The sequence below is a fragment of the Ochlerotatus camptorhynchus genome, unplaced genomic scaffold (assembly GCF_037179485.1).
Source record: "Ochlerotatus camptorhynchus isolate MF236.1 unplaced genomic scaffold, CSIRO-AGI_Acam_v1.1 ptg000434l, whole genome shotgun sequence".
Classification (NCBI taxonomy): Eukaryota; Metazoa; Arthropoda; class Insecta; order Diptera; family Culicidae; genus Ochlerotatus; species Ochlerotatus camptorhynchus.
The window spans coordinates 2,961,051-2,988,589 of NW_027040920.1; the positions used below are offsets into that span (position 1 = coordinate 2,961,051).

The 27,539-nt window shown below is 38.1% G+C and overlaps 1 protein-coding gene across 2 annotated transcripts in view; it reads right to left on the reverse strand.

Moving 5' to 3' along the window:
• The window catches only part of LOC135711678 (putative uncharacterized protein DDB_G0271606), a 110,815-nt gene that overhangs the window by 59,751 nt on the left and 23,525 nt on the right, over positions 1 to 27,539 (reverse strand). Inside the window, exons 2-4 of one of the 2 annotated variants that reach the window (XM_065234599.1) lie at positions 19,871 to 20,152; positions 4,527 to 5,357; positions 4,316 to 4,424 (exon numbers count right to left, since the gene is read on the reverse strand). In XM_065234599.1, coding sequence (XP_065090671.1) covers positions 4,316 to 4,424; positions 4,527 to 5,357; positions 19,871 to 20,041 — 1,111 coding nt within the window. In that variant the 5' untranslated portion in view covers positions 20,042 to 20,152. Of the gene's footprint in view, positions 1 to 4,315; positions 4,425 to 4,526; positions 5,358 to 19,870; positions 20,156 to 27,539 lie in introns of both variants that reach the window. The other variant, XM_065234598.1, reaches the window with a different exon arrangement.

A 27,539-nucleotide genomic window follows, 5' to 3' on the forward strand; every position in this document is an offset into this window, starting at 1 on the left:
TACATTTCACGCAGGAGCTATTAGCCTTCTCGACAACTACAGCGCAGCGACGCTTTCTCAAATTAACCATGTAGTTAATGAAAATGGTCGTAGTTTGGACCTCTGCTTCGTGAGCACACAGGACAGGGCTCCATCAATTTCCTCGGCTCATTGTGCACTAACTACGCTGGTTCCACATCACCCTCCTCTAATTGTCACTGTTGAGGACAAACTCGTGCGTGATTTCGGCGACTATACTGCTACGGTTTCTTATGACTTCCGTAAAGCTGACCACCGTAGCATCATAGATGTATTGTCTAGCATGGTATGGGAGAACATCCTTGATCCAGATGACGTTGAGGCTGCAGCGCAAACCTTTTCACATGTCTTGGCATATGTCATTGACAGACACGTCCCGAAAAGAACTCACCACAAAGTGTCTCACCCTCCCTGGCAGACGAGAGAGCTACGTAGGTTGAAGTCAATCAAGAGAGCAGCATTGAGAAGATTTACGAAGTATAGCACGCTTCCTCTGAAACTACATTATGTGAGGCTGAATCACATGGACCAGCGAGTCAGTCGTGAATGCTTTTCAAGTTTCCAACGAGGCATCCAGCGCAAACTTAAGCTACACCCGAAATCCTTTTGGAACTACGTGAACGAGCCTGCCATCGTCTATGGAATTCAACGGAGAAGTTGCAGCCACTGTTCAGGATATATGCCACCTTTCTTCCGAAAAGTTTTCCAGTGTATTCACTAATGAGACACTAACTGACGACCATATTAACCTGGCTGCCAGGAACGTTCCAGTAAATGATCAAACGCTGGGTGCAATTGATGTTAATGCAGAAATGATTTCTAAGGCCGCGACTCTGCTCAAGTCATCCTTCAATCCTGGACCTGATGGAGTTCCATCTGTATTTTTGAAGAGACATATTGCTAGCTTGTTAATTCCGCTTCTTCGCCTGTTCCGAATGTCTCTCTCAGGTGGCATATTTCCATCTTGCTGGAAATTTGCGCACATGTTTCCCGTCCACAAAAAAGGAAGGAAACGAGCTGTGGATAACTATCGAGGAATTACATCGTTAAGTGCCGTTTCGAAGCTATTCGAGCTAGTGATTATGGAACCGTTGCTGTCCCATTGCAAGCAGTATTTGAGTGCTGATCAACATGGGTTTACTGTCGGCCGCAACATGGGTTTACTGTCAGACCTATCCGCAGCATTCGACAAGTTGAACCATGCTATTGCGATTGCTAAACTCGGCAGGCTCGGAGTATGCGGTAATCTTCTGAGTTGGTTTCGATCATATCTTACCGGTCGGCTACTAAATGTTGCCATAGGAGATTGCAGATCAGCTAGCTTCTTCGCCACATCAGGTATACCTCAGGGAAGCCACATGGGACCGTTAATTTGTATACTGTACTTCAACGACGTGCATCTGGTCATCGAAGCTCCTCGGTTATCATATGCAGATGACCTCAAAATCTTCCTACGAATCTGCTCCATTGCTGACTGTCACTTTCTTCAACGTCAACTGAATGTATTCGCTAGTTGGTGCAGGTTAAACAGAATGGTAGTGAACCCAGCCAAATGCTCCGCTATTACGTTCTCACGAAAACAACAACCGATAATATTTAGCTATGACCTGCTTGGCTCGACAATCGAACGCGTGAATCAGGTGAAAGACTTGGGTGTGATCTTGGATTCGCAGCTTTCATTCAAGCAACACATTGCATATGTTGTTGATAAGGCGTCAAGAACTTTAGGGTTCATTTTTAGGATAGCTAAAAACTTCACTGATATCTACTGTCTAAAATCTTTATATTGTTCGCTTGTTCGATCGACGCTTGAGTATTGTTCGGCGGTTTGGAACCTAAACTACAACAACGGTGCCGAGAGAATTGAATCTGTTCAACGTCGCTTTCTTCGTTTTGCGTTGCGTAGATTGCCTTGGAATTGTTTGTTTGGATTGCGAATTGTTCGAAAATTAGAACAAAATCGATTGGACCATCAGATACTAAACACTGCAAGAAGAATCAATCGTGAAATAAATTCACTCTTAACAAGTTGAAAATAGTGACATGGCCTTAAAGGGGACTTTTTAGTGACTGGATTGAAAAAAAGTGACCAAGTCACTAAAAAGTAACTCGCCAGCAGCCCTGCAATAGTGATGGAGTAATACGACATGCACTAAACCTTAGCGCACGGGATATACTACAATAGATCAAATTACTGGTTGTAGTGTTTTTATGTCTCGAATGAGGAAAAAAAGGAATACAGATAATAGTTCCGAGAGAATCGATATCTGAGAATAATCCTTTGAAAAAAATGCAGAATTATAAACTAATGCTGAAGCTAGTTTCAAGGGAATTTCTAGAATAATCCTTAAGTATTCTGACAGAATTTCAACGAGCATCTGGGATGATTCCAGTGACATTTTCAGGAGAGTTAAAGAGGAATTTTGATGATACTTCTGAAAGAATTCTGAGCAGCACACCAGGATGATTCTGGAGACATTTCGAAGGAAATTTCAGGAGAAAAACCAATGATTGAATCCTCAGAATAGTACTAAGGAGACCATCAAGTGAATTTCAAAAACAAAGGTGCAAACAAACCCTCAGGAGACTCCCAAGGAAGTTTTGAGGAGAATTTCAGGGGAATTTTGTATAGAATTCCAAGGGAGAAGAAACCTGAGGGGAATTTCTGGATAATTCTGAGATAAGCTCCAGGAGAAATCTGATGCATATTCGAAAGGAATTTTAAGGAGAATTATGGAGATATATTCAAGCAAGATCAAACGAGAATTTTTTGAGAATACGAAAAATATAGGTAGAGAGTAAAATCCAAAAACTTCCTAAAGGAAGTTCTAAACCGTGTGCGTGAATTTAGAGACTATTATGGATAAAACTTAAAGGGAATAGCAGAGAAAATCATAACATTATATTGAGAGGAATGTTGAAATCAGCGTTCGGAGAATGGACATATTTAAAACAAATCTTCAAAGCTGGAATGGATTTGGTTTTTATTATTTCCATTAAATTAAGAATTTTAAAATTTTGACAGAAATCAAACGGATAAGCCTCCGCTATAATATAATTTTTGTTTTAATATTGAAATAGATAAAACCACGACTTCATAAAATCCCTAACTTTATGCAAATTGAATAGGCCCATTAAAACATCCTGACCTCAACGGTTGTGCGCAAATCGCAGCACCAATCACGTAACGCTGATCAATCACACCCCATTTTACTGTCCCGGTCGGTCGGTCGGTCGATCAGTGTGGTGCTGTGTAGGGGTTAGAGTAGCAGGTGTGATCCCGCGATTGTGCGCTTTCGCAGAAGAAGTAAAAAATAAAATAAAGCGAATCAATGAGGGGGTCAGAGAGCCGCGAGAATGTTTAATTTCGACGACTACGACAGACGGCCAAAAGGATGAGTCAGATATGACGAAATCAGCTCGTTATTTATGCACGAGAAAGCAAATGAAAAATGAAAATATTTATTAATAAAATTTTATGAATTCAAAAATGAGTTGGAGAAACAAAGCGGAATGATGTGCTGGGGCGGTGTGCTGCAGATCCGAGGAAGAGGACAATTCCTGCAGTTTTGCACATGCCAAACGAAACACACACAAAAACGAGTTGAAGAAACGAAAAATTATGCTGGAAGCAGCCGCCTCACAACAAATAATGACAGAAATCGAACTGGCGTTTATATGCGAGTGTGAGTTGGTGCGAATGTTCGGACGTAAATAATGGACAAAAAGTTCGAACGGGGCGTCGCAAACCGTCTGTCCGGTTATAGCCGCTGCTACCGTCCATGTCCTGCCTAGGACTTGGGTTGGGCATTTTTTGCGCTTTTTCCCGACTGTCGCCGTTAATAAATGCGACACGAGCGAAGACGATCGATGACAGAAACGCAATGATGACTGAATGAGATAATAATATCCACACGAAACGGGACATTGTTAGGCGCGTATTCGGTGACAGTGATATGACTTTAGCTCCGGGGTGAAATTTGAATTTTTATGACAATTCGATGCAAAATTCGAAACGTTTTAACGGTTATTGGTCACAGACCGGCCAGTATTTAGCCAAGCCCATCAATAATTGTGAAATCCTGCGTCATTAAAATTTGGATATATTCCGTCCGTGGGATGAAGTTGAAGGGGAAAAAATGAAAATGACTGTATGATACTTTTCGGAACATCAACACCACGTCAGCATATCGGTACATCAAAACAAGGATGGAAGATAGGGAGAAAACGAACGAAAGCTCCATAGAAGAGAAACGCAATTGAAAAATGGATAATAGGAGCTGAGAAAAACACTTACCACTGTGCTGAGATTGCGATTGGGGGATATTGACTGCCGCCACGCTGCTCGACGTCGCGGAAATGTCCATCGGTATCGTTTGCGTCACACCACTCAAGTCCTCGGTTTTCTGTCAAAGAGCAATGGAATGAAAAGAGGGAAAAAATCAATTAGCTCTGAACAGCAGGGTCTATCGTGCCGACGAAACGCGTCCTCATTTGGATCTACTCACGATGATACTTGGAATATGGTGTCCTGACTCGTCCACACTTTCCTGCGACGATTCATGTTGCTGCTGGTCAACGTCAGAACTGGGACTTTCCTTGATTATTCGGATATTGTTACCAGGTCCACCGGCTGCCCCGGCTAGTGACGCCAGCGCACTGTGACTGGTGCTGTACGATATGTTGTCTACCTGTTGCTGTATGTGCAGATGGGGAACGATATTTATCGTTCCGTCCGTATTGGTACCGTGCTCTTCCTGCTGTTGTTGCTGTTGCTGTTGTTGTTGCTGCTGCTGCTGTTGTTGTTGCTGCTGCTGCTGCTGCTGGTGGTGCTGCTGCTGCTGTTGCTGTTGCATGCGTTCGGTAGAGAGCGAACCCGATCCCGTCGAGGTTTTCCTTAACCGTTTCCGCCGCGCCGCCGGAGACATGTTGGTGGTGGGAGAGGGTGTCCTTCGCAGCTGGGGCTGTTGGGCTTGTAGCTGCTGATGGTATTGCTGTTGCTGTTGCTGCTGCTGGGCGGCGGCTTGCTGCTGTTGAGATTCTGCACTGCCCCACATCGATTCCGGGCCGCCTGTTCCACCCGGACCTAGGCCGGCGCCCACCAGGTCCGGATGTTCGAGCTTGCTCGGATCGGCCTTACACACCGCGGAAGCGTCCGGCATTTCCGCGAGGCCTTTGATTTTGAGCATTTCTGCCGTTTTTAGCACCTGGGGCAGCTGCTCGGTAGACACGTTCACCTCACCGTAGTACATGAAATCTACCATCGTTTTGAGGTCGTTGTACTGCACGTCCTTCAGTATCACTATCGGATGTTGGCAGGGATTGGCGGTGAACAGGGACTGCAAGGGGAACAATAGGAAAAATATGTTACTTCTTGTGTAAAATTATAGTGTTTATAAGTATAACAATATCATTGGTAACTAACTGGGAGCTGTAATAGCTTGATATGGATATAAAAGCATCGATTCTCAACGGTAGGTATCCCACCTAAAATCAACCTAGCTCTACATCGCTTTTTTTTGCATGGTGATCAGCAAATGTCAATTATTAATATCCCGTTTTTTTTTTGTTTCGTTTTACTCCCGGAGTTTTGGCAATTTTCCCGGTTGTGCTCTAATTAGGCAACAAACTTAATGCGATTGAATCGAAGACGTCACTAGGTTGAAGGGGTTCGAAATCTTTGCAGGATTGCACATGAGAATCTCTCTGATACCTCCCTGTAGTTTCTTCTAAAATCTCCCTGTACAATCTAAAAAATCTTTGCAGAACACAAACCATCTTAAAATTTACCTTAATATTCTCTTTTAATTTCAAGTGTTCTCGGAATTCCTTGAGAAAAATATCCTCACAATTATTTTTCTTTGATATTCTACTCCGAGTTTCCTGTGCAATTCTCTGTAGAATGCACATGAAATTGTGCTCAAAATTTCAGTATTCAATAGCCTTAAAGCTCTCCTCGGAATGGTCTTGGAGCCAGCGTTGCCAGATATACCGATTTATCGGTATTTATACCGATTTCCAAACTAGATACCGATATACAGATAAGGTTCCTCAGAATACCGATTTTTAAGATTTTATACCGATTTATACCGTTTTTTTTAATAATCAAAATTATTATTGCCTGTCTGCGCTTGGAGAAATTTTTTGTGAGAGACTTGTATCTTTTTGAATACCTCATATTTTTTGAGCCTTCAAAATTCTAAACAATCATCTCTAAAGATGCCTTATGCTTGAAACTTTTTCGACTAATGTTTGCATTTCCTCACTGTTTTTGGCTACCCATCAATCGAGAAATAGTCAATGGCTCTTTCCGGTAATTCCTAGGGAATCGAGAAATATTTTTTAAACATTAACTTCCTGAAGTTTCATCCAATTTTCCCAGGAGTTTTCTTCCACCTTACCCTGGAAGCTTCTTCACCCTTCACTCGTATCATTCTTTCATCTTCTCCCGCTAGTTTTTTCAACTTTCCCGGAGCTTCAAGAATGCTATCATATTTTTATCGCGGATCCAAACTAGCTGTAGGCACTTCAGAAAAGTCCAGACTTATGTGTATGTTTCGATAAATTAAAGACAGTTTCACTTCTGTTAAAATTCGAAAATTCGGGAATTTCAGAAAAGTCCAGCGAGCTCCAGTGAACTTAAGGAAACATCATAAATATTTTGGAAATTTCACAAGTCCAAAGAACTTCAGGGAAAATCAATGGTTTTCACGAACTTTAGTGAAGCTCAGGCAACATCAGGACAGATCAATTAATTAATTAAATTGCTTAAATTATAAAGCAGAAAATGGCAGCGTGGCTAGTAGATGAAATGAAGAACTACCCCGTAACGCATGGAAAAAGTGTTAAAAATTCGGTAGATTTGGTTGAGCAGCTAGAAGGGTTCAAGTTGAGACGAGGTGAGATTTTGGTATCGTTTGATGTTGCAGCTCTATTCCCTAGCGTACCAATCGCCGACGCTTTAAGAAGCCTGCGTCAACATCTAGAACGCAGTCGAGCGCCACACAATCACATCCAGGCTTATCTGCTTGTGGCTGAGGTATGCATGAACCAGATTTTTTTCACTTTTAGAGGGAAATTTTACAAACAAACGTTTGGTCTAAGCATGGGCAGCAAACTTTCGCCTCTCCTGGCGAACATCTTCATGAGTGACTTTGAAGCCGATGCTGAAAAACACAAGTTTTTCCCACGTGTTTGGAGGCGCTATGTAGATGATGTTTTTGCACCAGTGAAAGAACGCTACTTAGAACAAACTGTAAGTCTACTCTCCCGGCACAGTTCAATAAAATTCACGGTAGAAAAAGAGGTGGATGGGAAATTGCCCTTTTTGGATCTAATGATAACCAGAAAGGAGGACGACACCCTGAAATTTGGTATTTATCGCAAACCGACGTCCACCGATCGCTACATTACTTCCGATTCCAACCACTTTGGAGCTCAAAAGCAAGCCGCTTTTCATTCCATGGCACACCGTGTTTACAATGTACCCATGGAGGATGACGAGTTTGCAGAGCGTATCTACAAAGCGGCTGAAGTGAATGGGTATGAAAAGGAGTTCGTGGACAAAATTCTCCGAAAACACAAACGAAAGAAGCACCAACAAAATATAACCACACTAGAAACAATGGGAGAGGAAGTAAAAAGAATCAGCCTGCCGTTCTATCCCAAAATTACGAATCCAATCAAATCCACACTCAAGCGACAAGGACTACAGGTAGTACACAAGAGCGACAACACTTTGCGTGACCTGTTGTGTAATTTGAAAGATAAAGTTCCGCCGGATGAACAGTCTGGAATTTATCAAATTCCATGCAAGGATTGTCCTTCAGTCTATATTGGACAAACGCGCCGCTAAGTAAAGGTCCGCCTAAAGGAAAATAAACATGCTGTAGACAACAGAAAATCAAATGAATCAGCTGTGGCAGTACACACAATTAGCTTAAACCATAACATTGACTGGAAAGGTGCAAAACTCATTAAATCCGTCGGAAAAACTACACATCTAAACGCCTGGGAATCATCATTCATCACCAATGCTGCTGAACCATTAATGAATGAAGATAAACCCCCCATTATATCCTGCCTTTTCAACCTGACAAATCTGAGAATCCAGTAGCTTCTCTTCTTTTCTTTTTGGACGTGTACGGAACAACGTATGAACATCCAAGTAATCAGTCGGACATTGTCCCGTAGATGGGCAGCATCACGCCCGAAACCGGTCGACAGTAAGGTAAATTTTAATTTATTTTAAAGTTGTAAGAACGATAAGTGTTGTGTCTTGTCTCGCGTCGCGTCTTGTGAATGTTTTTTTTTTTTTTTTGTATATTAATTTATTTGATAAGGCTCAACCGAATTAACTTAACAGAGCCGAGGATTCATGGTCACTATACAATACATCTTAAAACTATAGTCAAAAGGTACAACACAATAAACACTTTATCTTCCGCTATCCAAAAAGCCTCCTCCATCAGAACTGGATCCGCTTCCAGTAGTTTCATTGTATGGTAAATTGTTGTACGCCAACGAGGGTCAGAGCGCGTCCATTGCAGCAATGGACGCAAAACGTGGTCAGCACTCACACAATCATCACGAAACGGTTGCTTTCCAAAGTCGACGACGCATCGACCGAAAGAACTGCTGATGAAGAACAATGAGGAGGACCACACAATGGTTGCTGCCGAGTAAACAGACGATCGCGTAGCACACATCGAGAGTGGCCTGCTTTTGTCGACAGCCGAGTGAACACTGTCTTGTGAATGTTATAAAGCAGTTCCGAGCAATGTGCTGAGGGGCTCATGCAAATTTAGTAAACGTAATGGAAGTTACATGAAAATAAGAACATCGTGAGAACATTTTATGGGAAGTTCTATGGTTTTGATGGCAGTGTCGATAACTTTTAAAAATTTAAAAAAAATCGGGAGGATCAGAGAACTTCAATGCTGATGTTACAATAAATTCAAGAAAATTGTGAGAGCACTTAAAAAAACTCGTGATCTTCAAGAAAGTCCAGAGATGTTCAAAGATGATTAAAGATATTCCGGTAGTCTTATTATAACCAGGAAAATTCCGAGCGCTTCGAGGATGACCAGGGAACTCCAAAACAGCCCCTAATTTCAAGAAAATTAAAAGAACTTTTAAGGATTTTCGAGGAATTATGGAATATTCCCAAGTGCATTTCAGGAATGTTCCGAAAACTTCAGGAGTCTTCGGGGATGTTTTATGAATATCAGGAAAATTTTCTGGATCATTAGAACATCCCCCAGAAATCTATTTCTTCCAAAATTATGTCCTTGTTTCTTTCGACTGTTCCGTAAGCGCTCTGGCTTCCGACTTTCTTCAGATTTTTCTTCAAATCTACCTTACGAAGTTTCTGACAGCGTCTCCAGGAAGTTTCTTTCGTCTTCTCCAGGAAGTTTGACCATAAGTTTGTTCGACTTCTACTGGAAGATTTTCCAAGCTTCTTCTGGCTTTCCCTGGAAATGGCTACCTCTGAAAATTTACTTCTGGTTTCCGAAACTTTTCTAGCTTCCTTTAGATGTTACATGCGATTTTTCCGATAGTTTATTTAATTTTTTGCCACAAGTTTCTCAATTCGTGGCTTGACAGTTTCCCGGATATTTTTCCAACTCGTCTTAGAACTTTCATCGAACTTCATCCAAGACAGCTTCTTTCGTTTTTCTTTGGATATTTTTTCGGCTCCGTTCAGAAGCTAATTCAAACATTCCCGGAGTTTTCTTCCGGAATTTTCCGATCATTGTACAAAAGCTAAAAATTTTCTTTGATTAACGGCTTTCTTAGTCTTAAAAACTGCAACAACTACGATGTAATATGCTGGACATTTAGGCCATGAATTTTGGTCTTTTTCAAGTGAAAATATTGTTTGTCGTAATTGTCAATAGTTTAGTCGTTGTTGTGGCTGATTTTCCATGTTTTGGTTTCATTTAATGATATTTTATTGAAAAAAAAAACTTTTTTCTCACAATTTTGACCACCACTTAATGACAACGATAATTTTTAAAATAAAATTAAAAAAAAAACAAAGGCTGTTTTAATACAAAGAAAGCTGTTAAACATAGCAATTCCCCTCAAGTCCCAGTCGTCATCGTCGTTATAATTTTCGCTTTCAAAAACGGAAAAAATATATAATTAATTAAATAGTAAATACCGATAAATACCGATAAATACCGATTTTTAATACCATTGATACCGATAAGCTTTAAAACAATCTGGCAACGCTGCTTGGAGCCCTCATCAGAACTCTCTTGAAATTCTTGTGAGAACTTATTTGGAATAATCAGTAGAATTGGACCTGAAAGCATCCTCAAAATCGTCATGGAACTCTCCTAAGAACCACATAAAAATTCTACTCAGATCAGAACTCTACTTAAATTTCACCTGGAGCTCTTTTCACAATTGCCTTGGGGTCCAAGTCAACACTCGCTTGTCGCTTATCCTGTAACCTTGGTGTTATCCCTAGAATTCCTTCTAAATGCTGCTAATTCTTCAAAGCGACAAAATCCTGAAAATGCAGCGTAGTACAAGGCCCATGAAAACATTACAAGGACCAGAATCTTTTTTTTAGAGAGGATAAAGCATGTTTTTCCCAGATTTGTCATCGAAATTTACGGCCTTTTCCTGTATTTTCCCAGTGATTTCGATTTCCCAGCTATATCCCGGTTCACTTGTTACCCTGTTTGTGCTCTTCGTTAAGTGTGGCTACGCGTACCCCACCTTAAAAATCGATGATCTAGATTCTAGAGGATAACGAAGCGGTACCTTTTTTTCGAAGTGCACGTGATGAACTAGCCTACGACTAAAAATCATGATAAAGGGCGAACACGACGTATTTATCAGATAAAAACCAAATTTGGAGAGTATTTAGCTGAGTATACATATATTGGATCATTGTAAATTCCACCATTGATGCCCTTTGTTACTTCTGTTTTCCACAGGTGCAGATAGCCTGCCAAATAAGGTATTTTGATGCAAATTTCAACATTTTCTTTTTCTTGAAACGATCATCCACTTGGAACTTATCTTTTCTGCTTTAAACACCTGTTCTGGTATTTATGGGAAGTCAGATTTGACATATGTTTCATAATCCACTGTATCTGGTCAAGCTGGCAGAGCGCGGGTTTTGGCAACAGTTTGCTTGTGTTCATCGCGGTTTGGGAAGTTTTTAACCTTGAATGCATTTAATCCAGCTCTTGCCTTGACCTTCTGCACGTAACTTTGCGAAACACCGACCTTTTTGGCAACAGCACGTTTTGAAATGTTATGATTTCGGGTGAAATTATCCTTCACCTTTCCTCCCGTCTTCCTGCACCCGATTTTTCTTTCCTGCTCCGTGCTTGTGATCAAATGTCAACCGGTCCTTGAACCTGTTTATAACTTTTGATACGCTTGAATTATTGATATGCGGTATTTTTCCTATAGCACGATGGGACAACTCCGGATTTTCCATGTGAGCGTACAACATTTTTTGACGCGCCTTGGAGCTAAAATTCCCTAAGAGTTTCAGGAAAATTTCCTCAGTATTATTCAGAAATTATTCCCGGAATGAGCTAGAAATTATCGGTACTCTCTTGAAATTTTCCTCAAAATCCCTTTGAGTTTCACTCAAAATTTAATTTTCTCGGTATTCTTTTTGGAATTATCTTGGAACTATCTGCAGGATTCACTAGAAATTATTCACAGAATTTTTTGGAATACTCCCCAGAAATCCTTTGGAACTGTCCTCAGAATTCAATATCCTTGAGGTTCTTCTCGGATTTTTTTAGAACTCTCCTAAGAGCTCTTTTGAAATTCTTCTCAGAGGTCCACTGAAATTAAACTTAGAACTCTTCATGATTTTTTCTCAGAACGCATTGGAACTGAAATTCTTTTAGAGTGCTAGACATTATCCTAGGAATTCGCTTGGAATTTCGCTTAAAATCCTTCTGGAATTTCACTCAAACATTGATTTTCGCGGTATTCTTTTCAAAATTATCTTGGAACAATCTGCAGGATGCTCTAGAAATTATCAGCAGAATTTTCTTTGAATTCTCCCCAGAAATATTTTGGAACTGTCTAAAAAATTCAATATCTTTGAGGTTCTTTCGGAATATTTTTGAACTTTTTTTTTCAATACACCTTGGAACTGAAATTCCCCTAATGTTTCAGAAGAATTATAGCTTGAAATTACCCTCGGAATTTCCTTGAAATTTTCATCAACAACCCTTTGTAATTTCATTCAAAATTTGATTCTCTCGGTATTCTTTTCATGGAACTATCTGCAGGATTCACTAGAAATCATTCGCAGAATTTTCATGAAATCATCCCCAGAAATCTTTTCTTGTGAAACTGTCCTCAGAATTCAATACCCTTGAGGTTCTTCTCGGAAATGTTCAATAAAGCTAGCCCCTCCATTCACCAGAACTGTGCAATTTTTACATAAGGAATTTTCAATTCAGCTTGCCCTTCCATGCAGCAGATTGTTGCAAACCTTAGAAATTTTCAATAATAACTTGTCCTCAGGTAATTTTAAACCAGAAAATTTCAATTGACCAGAACGATGCAAATTTTCCACCGTTAACGTTCAATGAAAAATTGTTTCTTCAATCTTCTGATTGGTGCAGATTTCCTTTTTCCATTTTCACCAGACATTTTCAATATAGGTTGCTTCTCCTATCATCAGAATGTTGCAGGTTTTCCACTAAATAAAGATTGCCCCTATTTTCAAATTTTTCATCATAAATCTACAGTAAAGCAGCTTCTCTCCAATCATCAAAATGGTGCAAATTTTACACCAGGAATTATTATTAAAATTTGTTTCTCTATTCAGCTAAAGGATGCAAAATAAAGACCAAAAATTTTCCGAAAAGCTTGCCCATCCTTTCACCAGAACGGTGCAGATTTTCCACCAGAAATTTTCAATGTAGCTTAATTTTAAATAAAGCTTGTGCCTTCATTTACCATACCAATGCAAGTTTTCCACCAGAAATATTTTGTTCATTTGCACCAGAAATTTTCAATAAAGCATGCTCCTCGATTCACCAGATTGGTGCACCAAAACTTGTCAGTGAAGTTTGTTTCACCTTGCACCTTTGGGGTGCAATTTTCAGGCTTTGCCTCTTCATGCACCAAATGGTGCAAATTTTCCACCATAAATTTTCAATTAAGCTTGCATTCATCAGAACGATGCAAATTATGCGCCAGAAAAATGAATAAACCTTTACATTCACGACAGTGCTGCGAACTTTCCACCACAAATGTGAATGTGAATGTGAACCTCCAAATTTTTAGCGTGATTCAATTTTTCCACTAGAGTTATTCATTTTGATTAGTCCCTCCATGCACCACTTTGATGATATTTTTACACCAGAAATATTCAATTAAAAGTTTTTTCTTCGATTTACCACCACGAAGGTAAGTTTTTTCAACCTTAAATTTACCCTCTTCTTTTAATCCTGCATGAACCACCTTGAAAAAAAAAATTACACCAGAAATTTTTTGTATGCACCACTGTTTGTCATTTCATACACCTTTGTGGTGCAATTTTAAGGCACCATCGCAAAGGAATTGACGCAATAAAAGGTGCCCTTATATTATGAAATGATATTATTTTACCTTCAAATCAAGTTATCAAGAAAGTTATTTTATATCATAATTTTGTAAACGTGGAAATAAAAATCTTGTTTATAAAAGGTGGAGCAATTGCCCCACCTTGCCCCACCCTGTGCACGCCAGTACACATGGACTCATGACTATCCAATGTTTTGAAGACCTTCTATTATTAAATTTGTTTGCCTTCAAAAATAAATCAGAAAGTCCACTAAATTTACTCTACAAATCATTTAAAATTTCAGAAATCTAATGAAATTTCGTTAAGATACGGCAATTTGAATTTGGGGTCAGACAACGTAAGTATTACAACCAAATTTTACCAACACACATTTTTTCAAGATTGTTTGTGCAGATTTCATCTAGTGTTACAGAGCTTAAGTGGACACACCTAGTAACAAAAGAATTAGTAAAATCCATCGGCAAATAGAAAAGTTACAGCCTTTTGTATTGGCCTGGAGTCAAATTGACCCCAAGGTACAGACAAAGGGTTAAAAAACAAAAAAATAAATCGAGTGTACTAAGAATATTGGCAACATTGCCAGAATCCAAGCGACAACTACTTACAGTAGACTAGTTCTAGGCCAAAAAGCGAAAAAATAAACAAATTTTAGATTTTAGCTCTCAGAATTTCATGAAACTTCGCATAATGCTTTGCTAGGAAAGAACCAAGTTTGTGCTGGAATTCGGCCATTTTGAATCTCGCCTGATTCTTCAAAATGGCGTATTCCATATTTTCCCAATCGAAATGTTATCTGAGACAAAGTTGTAGGAAACTGTATTGCTGTTTTAGGGAAAAATATCACAATATTTCGTAAAAATAAATAAATAGATAACTAAACTTATGTTTATGATAAGCTTTCAATTTTCAAAAATAGCAAACTTTTCTGAAATGAACACAACGACACTTCAAGACAAAATCGTAAAACATATTTACTTTTTTTTCACAATTAATTTTAATATTTTTTATGCAAGAAACACTAGTTAAGTCCAGAATATTGTTTCTTGTTCACGTATCACATAAAAATTGCATAAATTTTTACAATGTGCTACGATTTTGGTCATTGGATCAATAGAAATGACGCCCCTTTCCTAATAGTTCAAATCAGGGGCTAGGTTTTTTTTAAATAAGGGGTAAATTTTTGGTTTATGTTTGGTTTTAATTCTAATTTCTCATTGTGCATTTAACAAAATTTAAAGGATTCTGACACGACTTAAGACCAGGGTGGCCAATTTTCGTGTTGAAATTCCAGGGTTTGTTTTCCCAGTTTTTCCGGCTTGAATCTCAAAAATTTCCCGTCAAAACGAAAGTGTTGAAATGATTGCAAAATCACGTTTCGAGATACTTCGAATCCATGTTTAATTTTTTTTTAAAGCTCGAGTCCGCTTGTTTTTATTCAAACGCTATCGGGAATATGAATTTTATACGAAGATCACGGATAATGAAAATGTTTTAACCCATAATAATTTGAAGATTGTTTATACAGAAATTTCCAAATCCCAATGAAATGCTAAATTTTTTCTAAACAAATGAAAAAAAGCTCGGAGAAAATTCAAGGAAATCTTGGTTAGAATCCCAAACTAATTCTGAGATTAAGCCTTAAGGAACTCTTAGAATAAATACAATTCACTTTAAAAGGCGAGTTTCATATTTAACCACATGCAGTTCCAAAGAGCCTGAATACAATGTGGCGCTTGCGAAGATCACTTGAAGATGCAATATAATGGACTTTGGTACTATTTGTATAAAATACAAGTAAACAATTCCAGAAATTAGATAAGATAACATATTGCAAAATGTGTTTATTATAAATAAAAAAAATGAATGTTGCATTGAACTACTTTAAATCGTGTTAAATTTAAATGTAACTTCATTTCACATCCGTTGAACCATTCTGAACGGCCATCCCGTTGTGGTTATATGACAGCATTGATAATAATGTATATATATATTTTCCGGTATCATGGAGTCAACAAAGAAAAAGTGAAAGAGCAGCAAAATGGAGCACATACGATACGACAATGGAGTGATGCCCGTTAAGAAAATACCCGGAGATGGACACTGTCTATTTTCCGCACTGGTGTTACGGTTTTATAATATACAACTAAGAACTCAAGATCATCATAGAAAGTGAATGGAATTACGTCGAAATGTCGTGGAACATATCAGTAATAACATGGGAGACTTTTAGGAGACTAGCAGCGAACAACGCGAGAAGACCAACAAGTTCACAAATAGGCACGAAAATTGGCAGAAGAGTAAATAATCAGCGAAAGTTTTATTTATTTTATTCATCTTTTATTATTGCTCATATGATAACAGTATGATGCGTGGAGGAGCTGGGAAAATCGGGAACATGCGCATCATTTCGAACCATGAAAAATCTCCAAAATCTCGTAAAATTTCAGAATTTCGAAAAGTCAATTATTTTAAAAATTACTTTAAATACCGGATCGTGAAATTCTATTACGCTTGTGATCTGGGATCTCAAAATTTCTGAGGGAACGGGGGTTTTAGAACATCAAGGAATCTAATTTTGCCCGAAAATATATTAATTCTTTTATGTATTCTACCTACGGGAGTTCTAGAAGCAGTACCAAAATTTCACCCAGTTAATGAAAATTTAAACAATTGGAGGGGTTGTGCACCAGACACTTCCGCATGGTTGAAGTAGACTACGTCAAGCTGTTTAATGAACTTCTCGTGTATTTTTCTTGATATTGATTCAAAATGCAGTAGAAGTAGAAGTGACTTTTCTCATATCAAACGTTTGGTTTCCAATAAGTAGGTACTTAATACAACAATCATTGAAATTTATAAAAGTTATTCAAGGACGAAATCAGAGTATAGAGGTTCACTACCTGTTAAATGTTTTGATAATAAGCATTATAGTTACTCATCATAATCCGATTCGAAAATGAACGAAACCGTGACAGCAGAGCTCCTTTAAAACTTCACAGGTTCAAGCAGGACTATGCGCAACTAAGTGGAACTCGATTATGACGTCTGGGTTAGGAAAAACGTTTGTTTCATGAAAAAAGTGATTTGGACATTTTTCATTTGACAAAGTTATAAGCATTAAAAACCTAACATCTTTTCGTGACGGTCGCAATTTTAGATTTTCAATTTACGCCCATAAAGCGTAGTCTACGTTAAAAAAAAAACTTTCGGTGTGAAAGAAATTCTGGTCGAACTAGTATTGAGCCATTGGTTCGTAGCTGTGCTTCCATTTATTAACGTCCTTTTAAACAAACCACCTTGAGAAGGTGGATATAGTTCATTCAGGACGGCCAAGTCGTAACCAGACCGAGCCGGTTAGCATCCCCAGGTAGCGATAATCACGGGCTACTTCGAGAGTTGGCAATAACCTTATTGCTCTGTCATCGTCATCACGGGCACTACCGATAATTGACAGTAGTGCTTTGGTGACAACGATGATCCCCCGTTCTTGTTCGCATTACTGACGGCAAATATCACCGCCAGCAATCCCACCGGGCACCGCGTGGAGGTAAGAATCGGAGTTCAGGTGCACAGAGGTCGCAAATCGCCGGTCAGGGCAGAACCCAACAACCATTGATAGGCGTTCTTATGCACCTACTGCCCCGTAACGTGGGTAGATCACCTTTTCGTGGTACGTTACGGGATGTAAGATCTACCACCGATTCCTAGTCCTAACTTCTTCAAACTAAGGGAACAGGATTTTTCAGTAATCAAAGGAACACATCTTAGTCCTTGTTACTTTTTATGCCTTGTTGATAGTGATAAGTCCTCGGGTTGCCTGGACCGAGGATGATCTTGAAACAATGGAAAAAATGAGTTAGTTAGTCTTCATCTATGTGATTCCTAATCTTCTAATCGTTGTTCCCTAGTTTGAAGTGGTTAAGACTAGGGTTCTGATGCATGGTCATTATCGGTGTCATAGCTTGTTTTTGTTGTTAAGGAATCCAATTTTGACTGACAAAGGGGCGCGCCTTTGGAGGGTGTTCCAACTCCGAAGGGTATAAATAGCGGAACCTTTCAGTTAGAATCGATTCCTTGCGATGAAGGCAAGAATGACAACTGTATCAAAACCGAATACTTCATCATTTCTCAATAGTGATGGAGTAATACGACATGCACTAAACTAAGGACACGGGATATACTACAATAGATCAAATTACTGGTCGCAGTGGTGTTATGTCCCGAACAGAGGAAAAAAAAAAAAAAAGAAATTCTGGAGTCAGTATTATGATATCATAGAATTTATTGTGGAGTTCCATATATTTTTAAGTATACTCAACGTCACAGGAGTTCCGCAAGCTCTGACGCTTCCAGGTTAATCTAGAGTACAGGGAATTCAAAAACCACCCGGAACTGTAAAAACTCTCGATACTCTAAGAGCAACCAGTACTTGGAGAAATACGTACCAAACATTACAGGTACTACAGAAAATTTAGGAAATCCTGCACTCAATAAATTCCACATGGTGTTAATGGTAAAATTTCATGAACTGCATTTAAATATAATTAAGTTTTGGTGTGGAACTCTTCAACTTAAAAAAAATAATGCAACGCCTCACAATTATACTAATGCAACAATGGTACAGGCGTCGTAAGCTCTCAATCAATAACTGTGGAAATGTACCTAGAACATTAAGTTGAGAACACACTAGAAGGTTATATGCGATAACCAATAAGCTTAAAATGCGATTATGAAGAAAAAGACAGTTTAGAGGGGAAAGGACGTTGGAAAATATTCACGGATTGCACTTTTTTTTTATTTGTATGGATGATAAACAACGTAGGAGGACGAGGGTATGAAACCTCTAAAAAACTATCCACATGGAATGTGGACAACCTCTACTGTAAAGAAGCCTGTGATTTAACCCCCGCTCTTCTGCTCAGTTGAATAAGCAAAACAGTTGTCACTAGGTCACCGAGCCCCCCACTCTGCTATTTCTGAAGCTTTAGGAATATTAATTAACCATGAATTAGTGAAAAATTTCTATACTTTACGATGCTTCCAAAGTTTTCATACTTTGAAGAGTTCTCGAATTTTGTGAATAATTCATGAATTCTTACTGTTCCGAATTTTAATCTGCCCATACATGAATCGAACATTTAAATCACGAAAATATCGTATATGAAACTATAATAAACGATACAAGTGTTGTTGGATGCCATTAGGACCTTTTGAAAAGTGACGCGAGAATTCTTCATTTATATGGCATATTAACCATTTCGATTTCGAACCATTTCATAATTCAATATTTTAGCAATCTTTTCCGCCTGTTTATGAATAGAGGCAGTAATATTGTCAGCGTTCTGAAAATGTTCGGTACACCGAAATTTCCTGAATTTGAAATCCCTTTAGGTTTTGGTGATTTCCCGAGCACATGCATTTCGAAGATTCGAGATCCAGTAGTGAGATCTCCCTGTTTCTCTTCACCTGCTCTTAACTTAGTGTTTGTTAATTAAAGCACTTCCACAGTTATGGATTGAAAGCTTTCTATGGCAATATTGTGTGGCAAGCACAAAATGATTCTCATGACCAGTGAAGTCGAAAAATTTCCAACCTGAAAAATTTCCAAGAACGGACCAGGAATCCAACCCTTCGTCTCCGATTTGGTATTACCGTGCTTGAACCGACTAGGCTATCTGAGCCCCCTAACTACTGTAGCTTTCGAGGTTTCTCCGCTGATATATACTACACTTTGCTGCCGTGTAAGATTAGACTGACGGCTATATTCTACGTACATGATAAGCTATTTCAATTTCACCTGACATCAACATTCTCTATTCTGAGGTTTAAAAAATGTACTATAAACAAACCGTAACAGAACGATGTACTCCTCATAAGCACTGATTCAAATGTCAATAGCATTTCTATACATCTTTATACGAAAATTTACTGCATTTACTAAGCTTATGCGAAAATGAATTCAAATCTAAATGAGTTCAGTAGTTTGTGTATCAGTACGAAATTTCGAAATTTCTAGCTTCATTGATGCCAACATATTCCTCTAACAAAAAAAATCCAGGTAATATACTCTCAAAACATCATTGCCTGCTTGGGTGATTCTCCGCAAACTCATCACAGACACTGTGCGATTGTTCAGAATTTATAATGCAGTAGGTACCAACAGATTTGCCCTCTCCTGGTGCCCATTAGTCCTCTATTACGAAACCACGCTGCAACTCTACTGACTGCGCAGCAATAATAAAAAAAAAATACGGTTATAGCAATAACAACAACAACACCATCACTCACCTGAAAGTAGGAACTGCACGCCGACAGTACCACCTTGTGGGCCTGCAGCTGTCGGCCCTCGGCAGCCAGTGTGACGTCCACCAGGCTCTCATTGTGCAGCAGGGTCGAGAAGACGGAGATGAAGTTCGGCTGGTGATTGTTCCAACGTAGACAGTACTGCTGCACCGACATTGTGGCTGCCAGGTTCCACCAGCGTAGCTTCGTTCCCGTGGCCAATATTAGTTGCGGACAAAACAACTAATAGGGTACGAGCACAAGACGGGCGCGGGTAGCAGCACCGCACTGCTGAAAAAAAAAAACAGGAGAGAAAGAGGAGAAAAAATGAAAACAACGATCAGCCAGCACACAAAAAAATAGCACAATGTAGGGCTTTCACTGGTGTGGTGGCGCGCGTTGCTGGAATTCCACACGGGCTTACGATTATTATTAGCCCAGCACCACACCGCCGCCACCAGTCGAGAATTTCATGTGTGTAGAGACAACGTCGTCGACGACGACGACGTCGCCGGGATGATTACGCGTGCCGCCGGCATACGACGAGAAGCAGAAAAAATGAGGTGCAAGGTCACAACCACACGTCGTCGTCGTCGTCGTCGTCGCCGGTGACGCTGGCTGAATCACGATTAAATGCCGGCAATTGTACTTGGTAAGTGTTTTGCCTTTTTTCCGTCTTCGAGCTATTATCTATAGAAGAGTAATTCGTATGCATGCAGTTGTTATTATTTACACGTTTGCATATATGTATGACAGATCATTAGCAGCCCGCCAGCACATATACGAGTACACGTGCGCTTGGTATACGATAACGTCACAGTGGGCGAGAGTCTAGGCAGATTTTGAAGTAGATACTAAATAGGTCACACTTTTGGATAATGAATTAATGGTTTCTAGTAAGTATTTTACACTTATAGAACTGTTAAATTAATTAAGTTTAATAAAAGAATCGAAACCCTTATTCAATCATATTTGTATGAAATTGACTTCACACACAAGGCCATTTTATGAATTATATTGATTACTGTGCATTAGACACAGAAAATCAAATCACTATAACTTATAACTCCAGGTATCGATATGTGACCACTATTTTTTAAGTCGATGTATCGTTCCCTTCAAACGGTCTAGTAGGCTTACAAACCAAGTTATAGCAAGTAAAATCTAATTGGTTTCTCCTCGTGTTTTTTTTTTCTGAAAGTTAATAAAAAATATTTAGTAGAATACTACATACTCTAATTTGTTATTGCACTTCTGAAAGAGTACTGGCCTTTGGAAAATAAAAAAAAAGGATTTTACGGTGCAATGACGAAAACAGATAGCCTGACCAACAAATTAATGCAAAGTTGAGGGCACGTGCCAACGATATAAAAACAGCAGAACCCGGATAAATAGAATCCGAGATACATCATTTTGAAAATGTGTCGAGTTCATTTCCAGTTTGGTGCTCGACGAGTTAAATAAACTCAAACACATTTATATATCTTTTGTTTTGAGTGTAATTGAGACTTAGATTTTGCAATGTATGATAGCCATTAGATCTCGATCTAGATTTGATAAATACGATGTGAACTCTACATTTCTAGCTGAGTTGTAGCTTTAGAAATTTTCATTTAAGAGAACTTTGTTAAAATGAGAACTCATCAAAATCTGCGTATGAACAATGCAAAATTATGTAGAGGAACTGGATGTAATATCGACCTAAATGCCCCTAATTTGGGCCCATACATAAATTCAGCAATAGACTAAATTTTCAATAGAGTCCAAAAATATCCATTAGTACCGTTCCAATGACGCGTACATCTAGAAAAAATTGATAAATAGCAGATTTTTAGCGATGGGCCCAATGTTAGATCCATAGGCCAACATTAGAGCCATTTCCCCTATGTAGGCAGATTTTCAAGGTAATTCCGAGGAAAATTCAAATAAAATTAAATTCTAATGCTGAGAAGAACTACAATGGAATGGTATGAACTATTCTAAGATCTTCAGAACCACTTTAAAGTTCCCAACATGTTCCTGAAGTTAGTGAAACTGCCTTGAAGTTATTTTGTTCTTTGCCTGATGCTCAAAATACTTCTGATAACTCCCGCTAATGTTCTGAAACGAATGGAACTAAACTCCCCCTGGAATTCGCCCTACTTTTGGAGCTTACTAATCTCTTTGAAATGCTCCCGCATTTTGCTAATGTTCATACAAGTTCCTGCGGATCTTCACTTAAATTCTATAGACTTCTATGAAGTTCTCGAAATAGGTTTGAAGATCTCTGCACTTCTGTGAAGGTTTCGAAATTTTTCTGATATTTCTGGAACTTCTTCAAGTACCCGAAATGTTCATGGAATCAAAACGAAATAATTGATACAGTTCTATGATTTTTACTGAAGTTCTCAAGATTTTTCTTAAGTTCATGGAATAGCCCTTAAATTATCGACTCTAATTCATAATTTCTTCAATAGTCTATAGACTTCCCAAAAAATCTCTGAATTTTGTTAAAGTTTTCTGGAGTGCCCTGAATTTCTCAGTATTTTTAGTTAGTTAGTTACTTATTTTTTTATTAAAGAGGCTTTAATAAAGAAAGCTAAGAATGCGCAATTTTACTGAAATTACTTGAATTGCCTTGAAGTTTCCACAATTTACCATTACGCTCACGGAGCTTTACCTTTTATCACTAATTTTCCCTGAACTTATCTTGATTTCCCTGAAGTTTTCTATGCTTACCTGAAGGTCTCTAAATTTGTTTAATGTTCCGGTCAGTTTTCTGATATATATATTCATAATTCCTTGACGCTTCTGAAGTTTTCAGATCAATCATAGAATTTTCTGATTATCCCATAATTTCACGGAACTTCTTGTAAGCCACTGCAAATTACCTCAAGTGAATGGGATTCTTCTGAAGTTACGTCTTCGAAGTACTCGGAACTTCACTAAATATGATGAAACTATCTAAACATATCTTAATTTCTTAATATTTCTCGCATTTTTTTTAAATTAATGGAACATTGTTGATGTTCTCTAATTAACTTAGCAAAATTTTCGCAAATTTTTAAGTTAATGAAATTTCCATTTACATTTTCCGGGTGTTCCTATAATTTTTAGTGCGTTCCAGAAATTCTCTCGGAGCTTAGGAAATTCCCTGAGTTCCACCAAACTTCTTTCCTTGACATTATTTAAACTGCTCTTTCTGCTCTGAAATAAATTGAATTCTTGTAAACATATTTAAACTTGCCTGAAATTCTCTGGACTTTTGTGAAGTTCCTGAAATATTTCTGAAGTTTTCTCAAATTTTCTGAAGGTCTCTGTACTTCCCTGAAATTATCAAAACATCTTAAGAGTTTCAATATTTTTTCAGTACATCATGGAACTATGCTTTTTCTACACTCACGCTCATAGATCTTTAAACTGCTCCAAAAGTCTGGACTAAATTTATGGGAGCTGCCCTTAAGATGTCTGAAATTCCCCAAAGATCTCTAGATCTAGCATTTCTGAGGTACTTAGAACTTCTTTAAAGTTTCCACAATTTTCCTCAAGTTCTCAAGTTCTCTTGACTCCGGTAAACTTTTCGAAAATCCTAGGAACTTCTTAAAAGTTCCTGCAGTTTTTCGGAAACTAATAGAACCGCTTTGAGGTTCGTAAAGCTTCCAGTAAGTTCCCCATATTTCTCTTATATTCCCGCAGTTTGTTTGTGACGCGTCACTGAAGTTCTTAGCAATTCCTTCCATTCCTCAGTACTCATGTAAAGAAGCTTATGGAACTTCACTGAAAATCTATAATCTTTCATAAAGTTAATTACAAGCTTGAAATAAATCATTTAATTATTTTTTTTTTCCTTAGTTCTGGGACTTTGAAAAATTTCAATATCTTGAACAAATATAGAGAAGGATTCCCGCATAGTTTTCGAAGGAGAAGTTCTGAGCAGATTTCGAGAATTTTCTGACATGAAGTCCTTAGAAATTGTTAGATGAATTTGGAGGGATTTCTGTGGAGAAGATTGCAAGTTCTAAATTAAATTGAAGGTAATTTTAGAAGATTTCAAAAGGAGCTGTGAAAAACAAAACTTTAAGGAAAATTCCTACGTGATTCTGAGGAGATTTGTATGGGGATCGTAAGCAAAATTACAGATGAATTTCAAGAAGAATTCCAAGATAATTATGATCAAGATTAAACAAGAAACAGAGTTCAAAGAGTGTTCTGGCAATAATTTGCTCAAAATTAGAAAAAAAAATCATTATAATACTCCAAACGGTAGGGTATACGTCCCTAACCTCGGTCTAATATGCAGCCATCGATTACGTTTTTAATCATAACTCATCAATGAATTTACCTGCAAACGATATTCTACTGCTAAATGGTATGCTTAGATATGCTTATCATGTCGTTTGCTATCAGAAACCACGAAAAGTTGAAAAACTTACTTTTTTTAAGACAATAACTCACGAGGGAAATGTATGTAATATGGGTCTATTGTCCCCAAATTGGGTCTATTTATGGATGCAACTTCGTCCTATCTTGTTTGATCCTCAAAAAAACGCTCTTGGTAACGTTTTCTGATGTATTTTTTTTTATCACTATCACTGTTAACTTAATGCTCTTCATTCCTCAAAACATTTCTTAGAGAAAATTTTACGAAAACTACATTAAATCACTCAATTTAAAAATTAAAAATTAAAAATTTCGCTTATCGTCTTTTGACCGCAGAATATCTAAATCAGAACATTGTGATGTTCATTATACAGGTTTGGCAGAAAAAATCTCCCTTCCTGTTCGTTCCTTATCATCCAAATGCAAAACAACATTGTTGACGTTACTCTTATTGCTATATGCTGTCAAATGAATTTCATGGGCCATAGTTAGGAACATAGAAAAGAAATGTGTCCCTAAAGTTGGGTCCATGTTTTACTTGTGAAAACGTTGTTAAACAATTAAAATAAACATAAAATATTCAAACAGCAACTGTAAGTTTTACGTCTAGTGTGTATTATCAGGTAATTCCAATCAATAAATGCCATAATCAGGCCATTTGATGATCGTCAGTCAACCTTCCCATCTTAACCTTATAAGTCATGGCGGCTAAAAACTCCGAACATTGTGATATTCTCAACCAGTTTTATTACTTACGAGAGCTGAAAATGTATTGAAATGTTGTGATATAAATTGATTTGTGTGTGGTACACATTTATCAACCATCAGTGATCAATATTTTCCTTATTTTTTGTGTAATATTCCTTAATTAATTATTTATTTGCGTGATAGGCCGAATGAAAGGACTAGACCCACATTACATACCGTAACCCTATATAAATAAAATTTCGAAAGATTTCTGTTGTTTTAAATAGAGTTCAGATAAATTTTTTAAAAGATTTTCAAAGGAATCAAAGTCTCCGAATAGGTTCAAGGGCATTCTAAGAAGGATTCCAATTAAATTCTTAGAAAGGGTTTCAAGGAAATTCCAAAAATAATTCAACGGTAATTATTACGCGGAGTGTTTTCTGTTTAATTTCCGAAGAATTTCATGATAATTTAGAGCAGAAATCCAAGTTAATTCTGGAATTCATATCATGAGAATTTTGAACAACGAAAAATTAAACCCCGGAAAAGAAAAATTCAGTTTCGGTCTTTACAAATATTTGTTTCCAAAGTCCAGTATCTTCAATATTTTCATTCAAGGACCATGCACTTTACATCTACATCTGAAAGCAATAAGACGGGAAACTGAAGAAAATTTTGCAGCAAATAGAGCAAGACATTCATTTGGTAAAGGATCACTCTGTTTATTTATTTGATCATTAAGGTTTATTCTGAAATTCTGGTGTAAAATGTATTCCTATGGTATGGTTAATTTATTTTTCTCGGTTCTCTCGTCGAATTCCCGGGTTTTTCCCGGTGTTCCCGGTTACTTTTCGAATTCCCGAATATTTCCCGGTTTTCCCGGTTTGCTGGCCTTATAAAACACATTAGAAAACGGATTAATATAATCCTAGATACATCATTTAAAAAACAGTTTTGGCTTCATTTTCAGTGTGGTGCTCGAAGAGTTAACCGTCTACACACTCCCTCTCAATAGAATGTAGGCATTCCTCATTACTTAATGATTGAAATTCATAGCAAAACAAAACCGGATCGATCCATCTGATAACTGCAATTTCTGAAATGATCAAAGAGATTATTTCAAAAGCATAAGCGCTTGAAAATGTCCATCGTATCGAATATCCAACTCCACTGTGACGGTGGACTATTTCAGTATTTTGCTAGCGATGCAATCATCGGATACCAACAACGCGCGTCGACGCCGCGTCATCATCACAATCGTTGTCGACGCACACTGGAGCCACGATCCCGGTAGCGTGGCCAAAACCTCACAAATTTGCCGCCTTCGACAAAGTTGTTTAGTTTACAAAGAGCCAGCTTTTGGTGGTTTCTGTTAGTTCGTATTCCTGCCGCATAAGTGGCGCTCGACTCTATTTTTGGATCGAAAAATGTATTCAGAGTTATTAATGAAGACCTAGTTGGACATTTCAATATGAATAGCACAACGGGCATAAGCAAACATGTTTATGATTCGTCATTAGAATATGTCAAAATACCGGATGTTTCCTATTGCACTATGTCCATTGAAATATCTAACTAAGTCTACACTAACCACTGTTAAGAATTCTTGCTCCTTTTTGTGCTAATTTGGGTTATTGACAATTTTATATTCCGCTATTTTGAAAATATTTTTACAACAATGTATGCTACATCTATCATTTCGACAATATAATGTACATAAGGCTTTTAGTTTGCTCCTATATACTGAAGAAATCATGAAAACGCCTTTTTTACAGTAAGTTTTCTTAATCCTGATGAATAAGGGTGGCTTGGTGGAATACCTGTATAAAGAAAGAGAGAAGGATTAGTAATTTCCATTTAATTCCACTACCTTATTTGCTTATCCTTGACAGATACGCGTATTTTGTCTACTATGTGCGCCTGCAGTATCTTGTACAAATATTCGACTGAAGAAACCATCGCAGCATACCGAATATATATTAACCTAGGTACATTTTCCCTTCAGCTAGCTTCTAAGTGAAAATGATTCTGGGTTAATACATATTCAGTAAGCTGCGATGGTTATTTCAGTCGAGTATTAGTACAAAACACTCAAGAGGTCTGCACATTGTAGACGAAATACTCGTATCGGTCAAGGATAAGCAAATAAGGTAGTGGAATTAAATGGAAATTACTAATCCTTCTCCATTTCTTTATAAGTTTTCTTAGTAAGCCGATGTCTTACTTTAAGTGACTCACAGGACTTTGATGTCTTCGTCAACATTTCTCAAAACTATGAAATGCACAACTTTGCCGACGAAACCATCCTTCTAGGACCCTCCGTTTAAAAGATAGATTCGAGTGCCACCTATGCGGCAGAACTACGAACTAATCAGAAAACATCAAAAGTTGACCCTTTATAAACTGAGTAACTTTGTTGAAGAATGCATACCGCTTTGGCGCTAGAGGTTATGACCACGCTAACGGGTGCACTGCCCCACTGTGCGACATCGTCGTCGTGTGTCACGCGAGACAATGTTTTTGTTATCGATCGTCTTTCGTCTTTGCCCGGCTGCTAGAAGCGCGTTTTGACTTCTCGTTCGTGTTACATACCTACTCGTATACAACATTGTGTGGCTCTGGTGTGGTG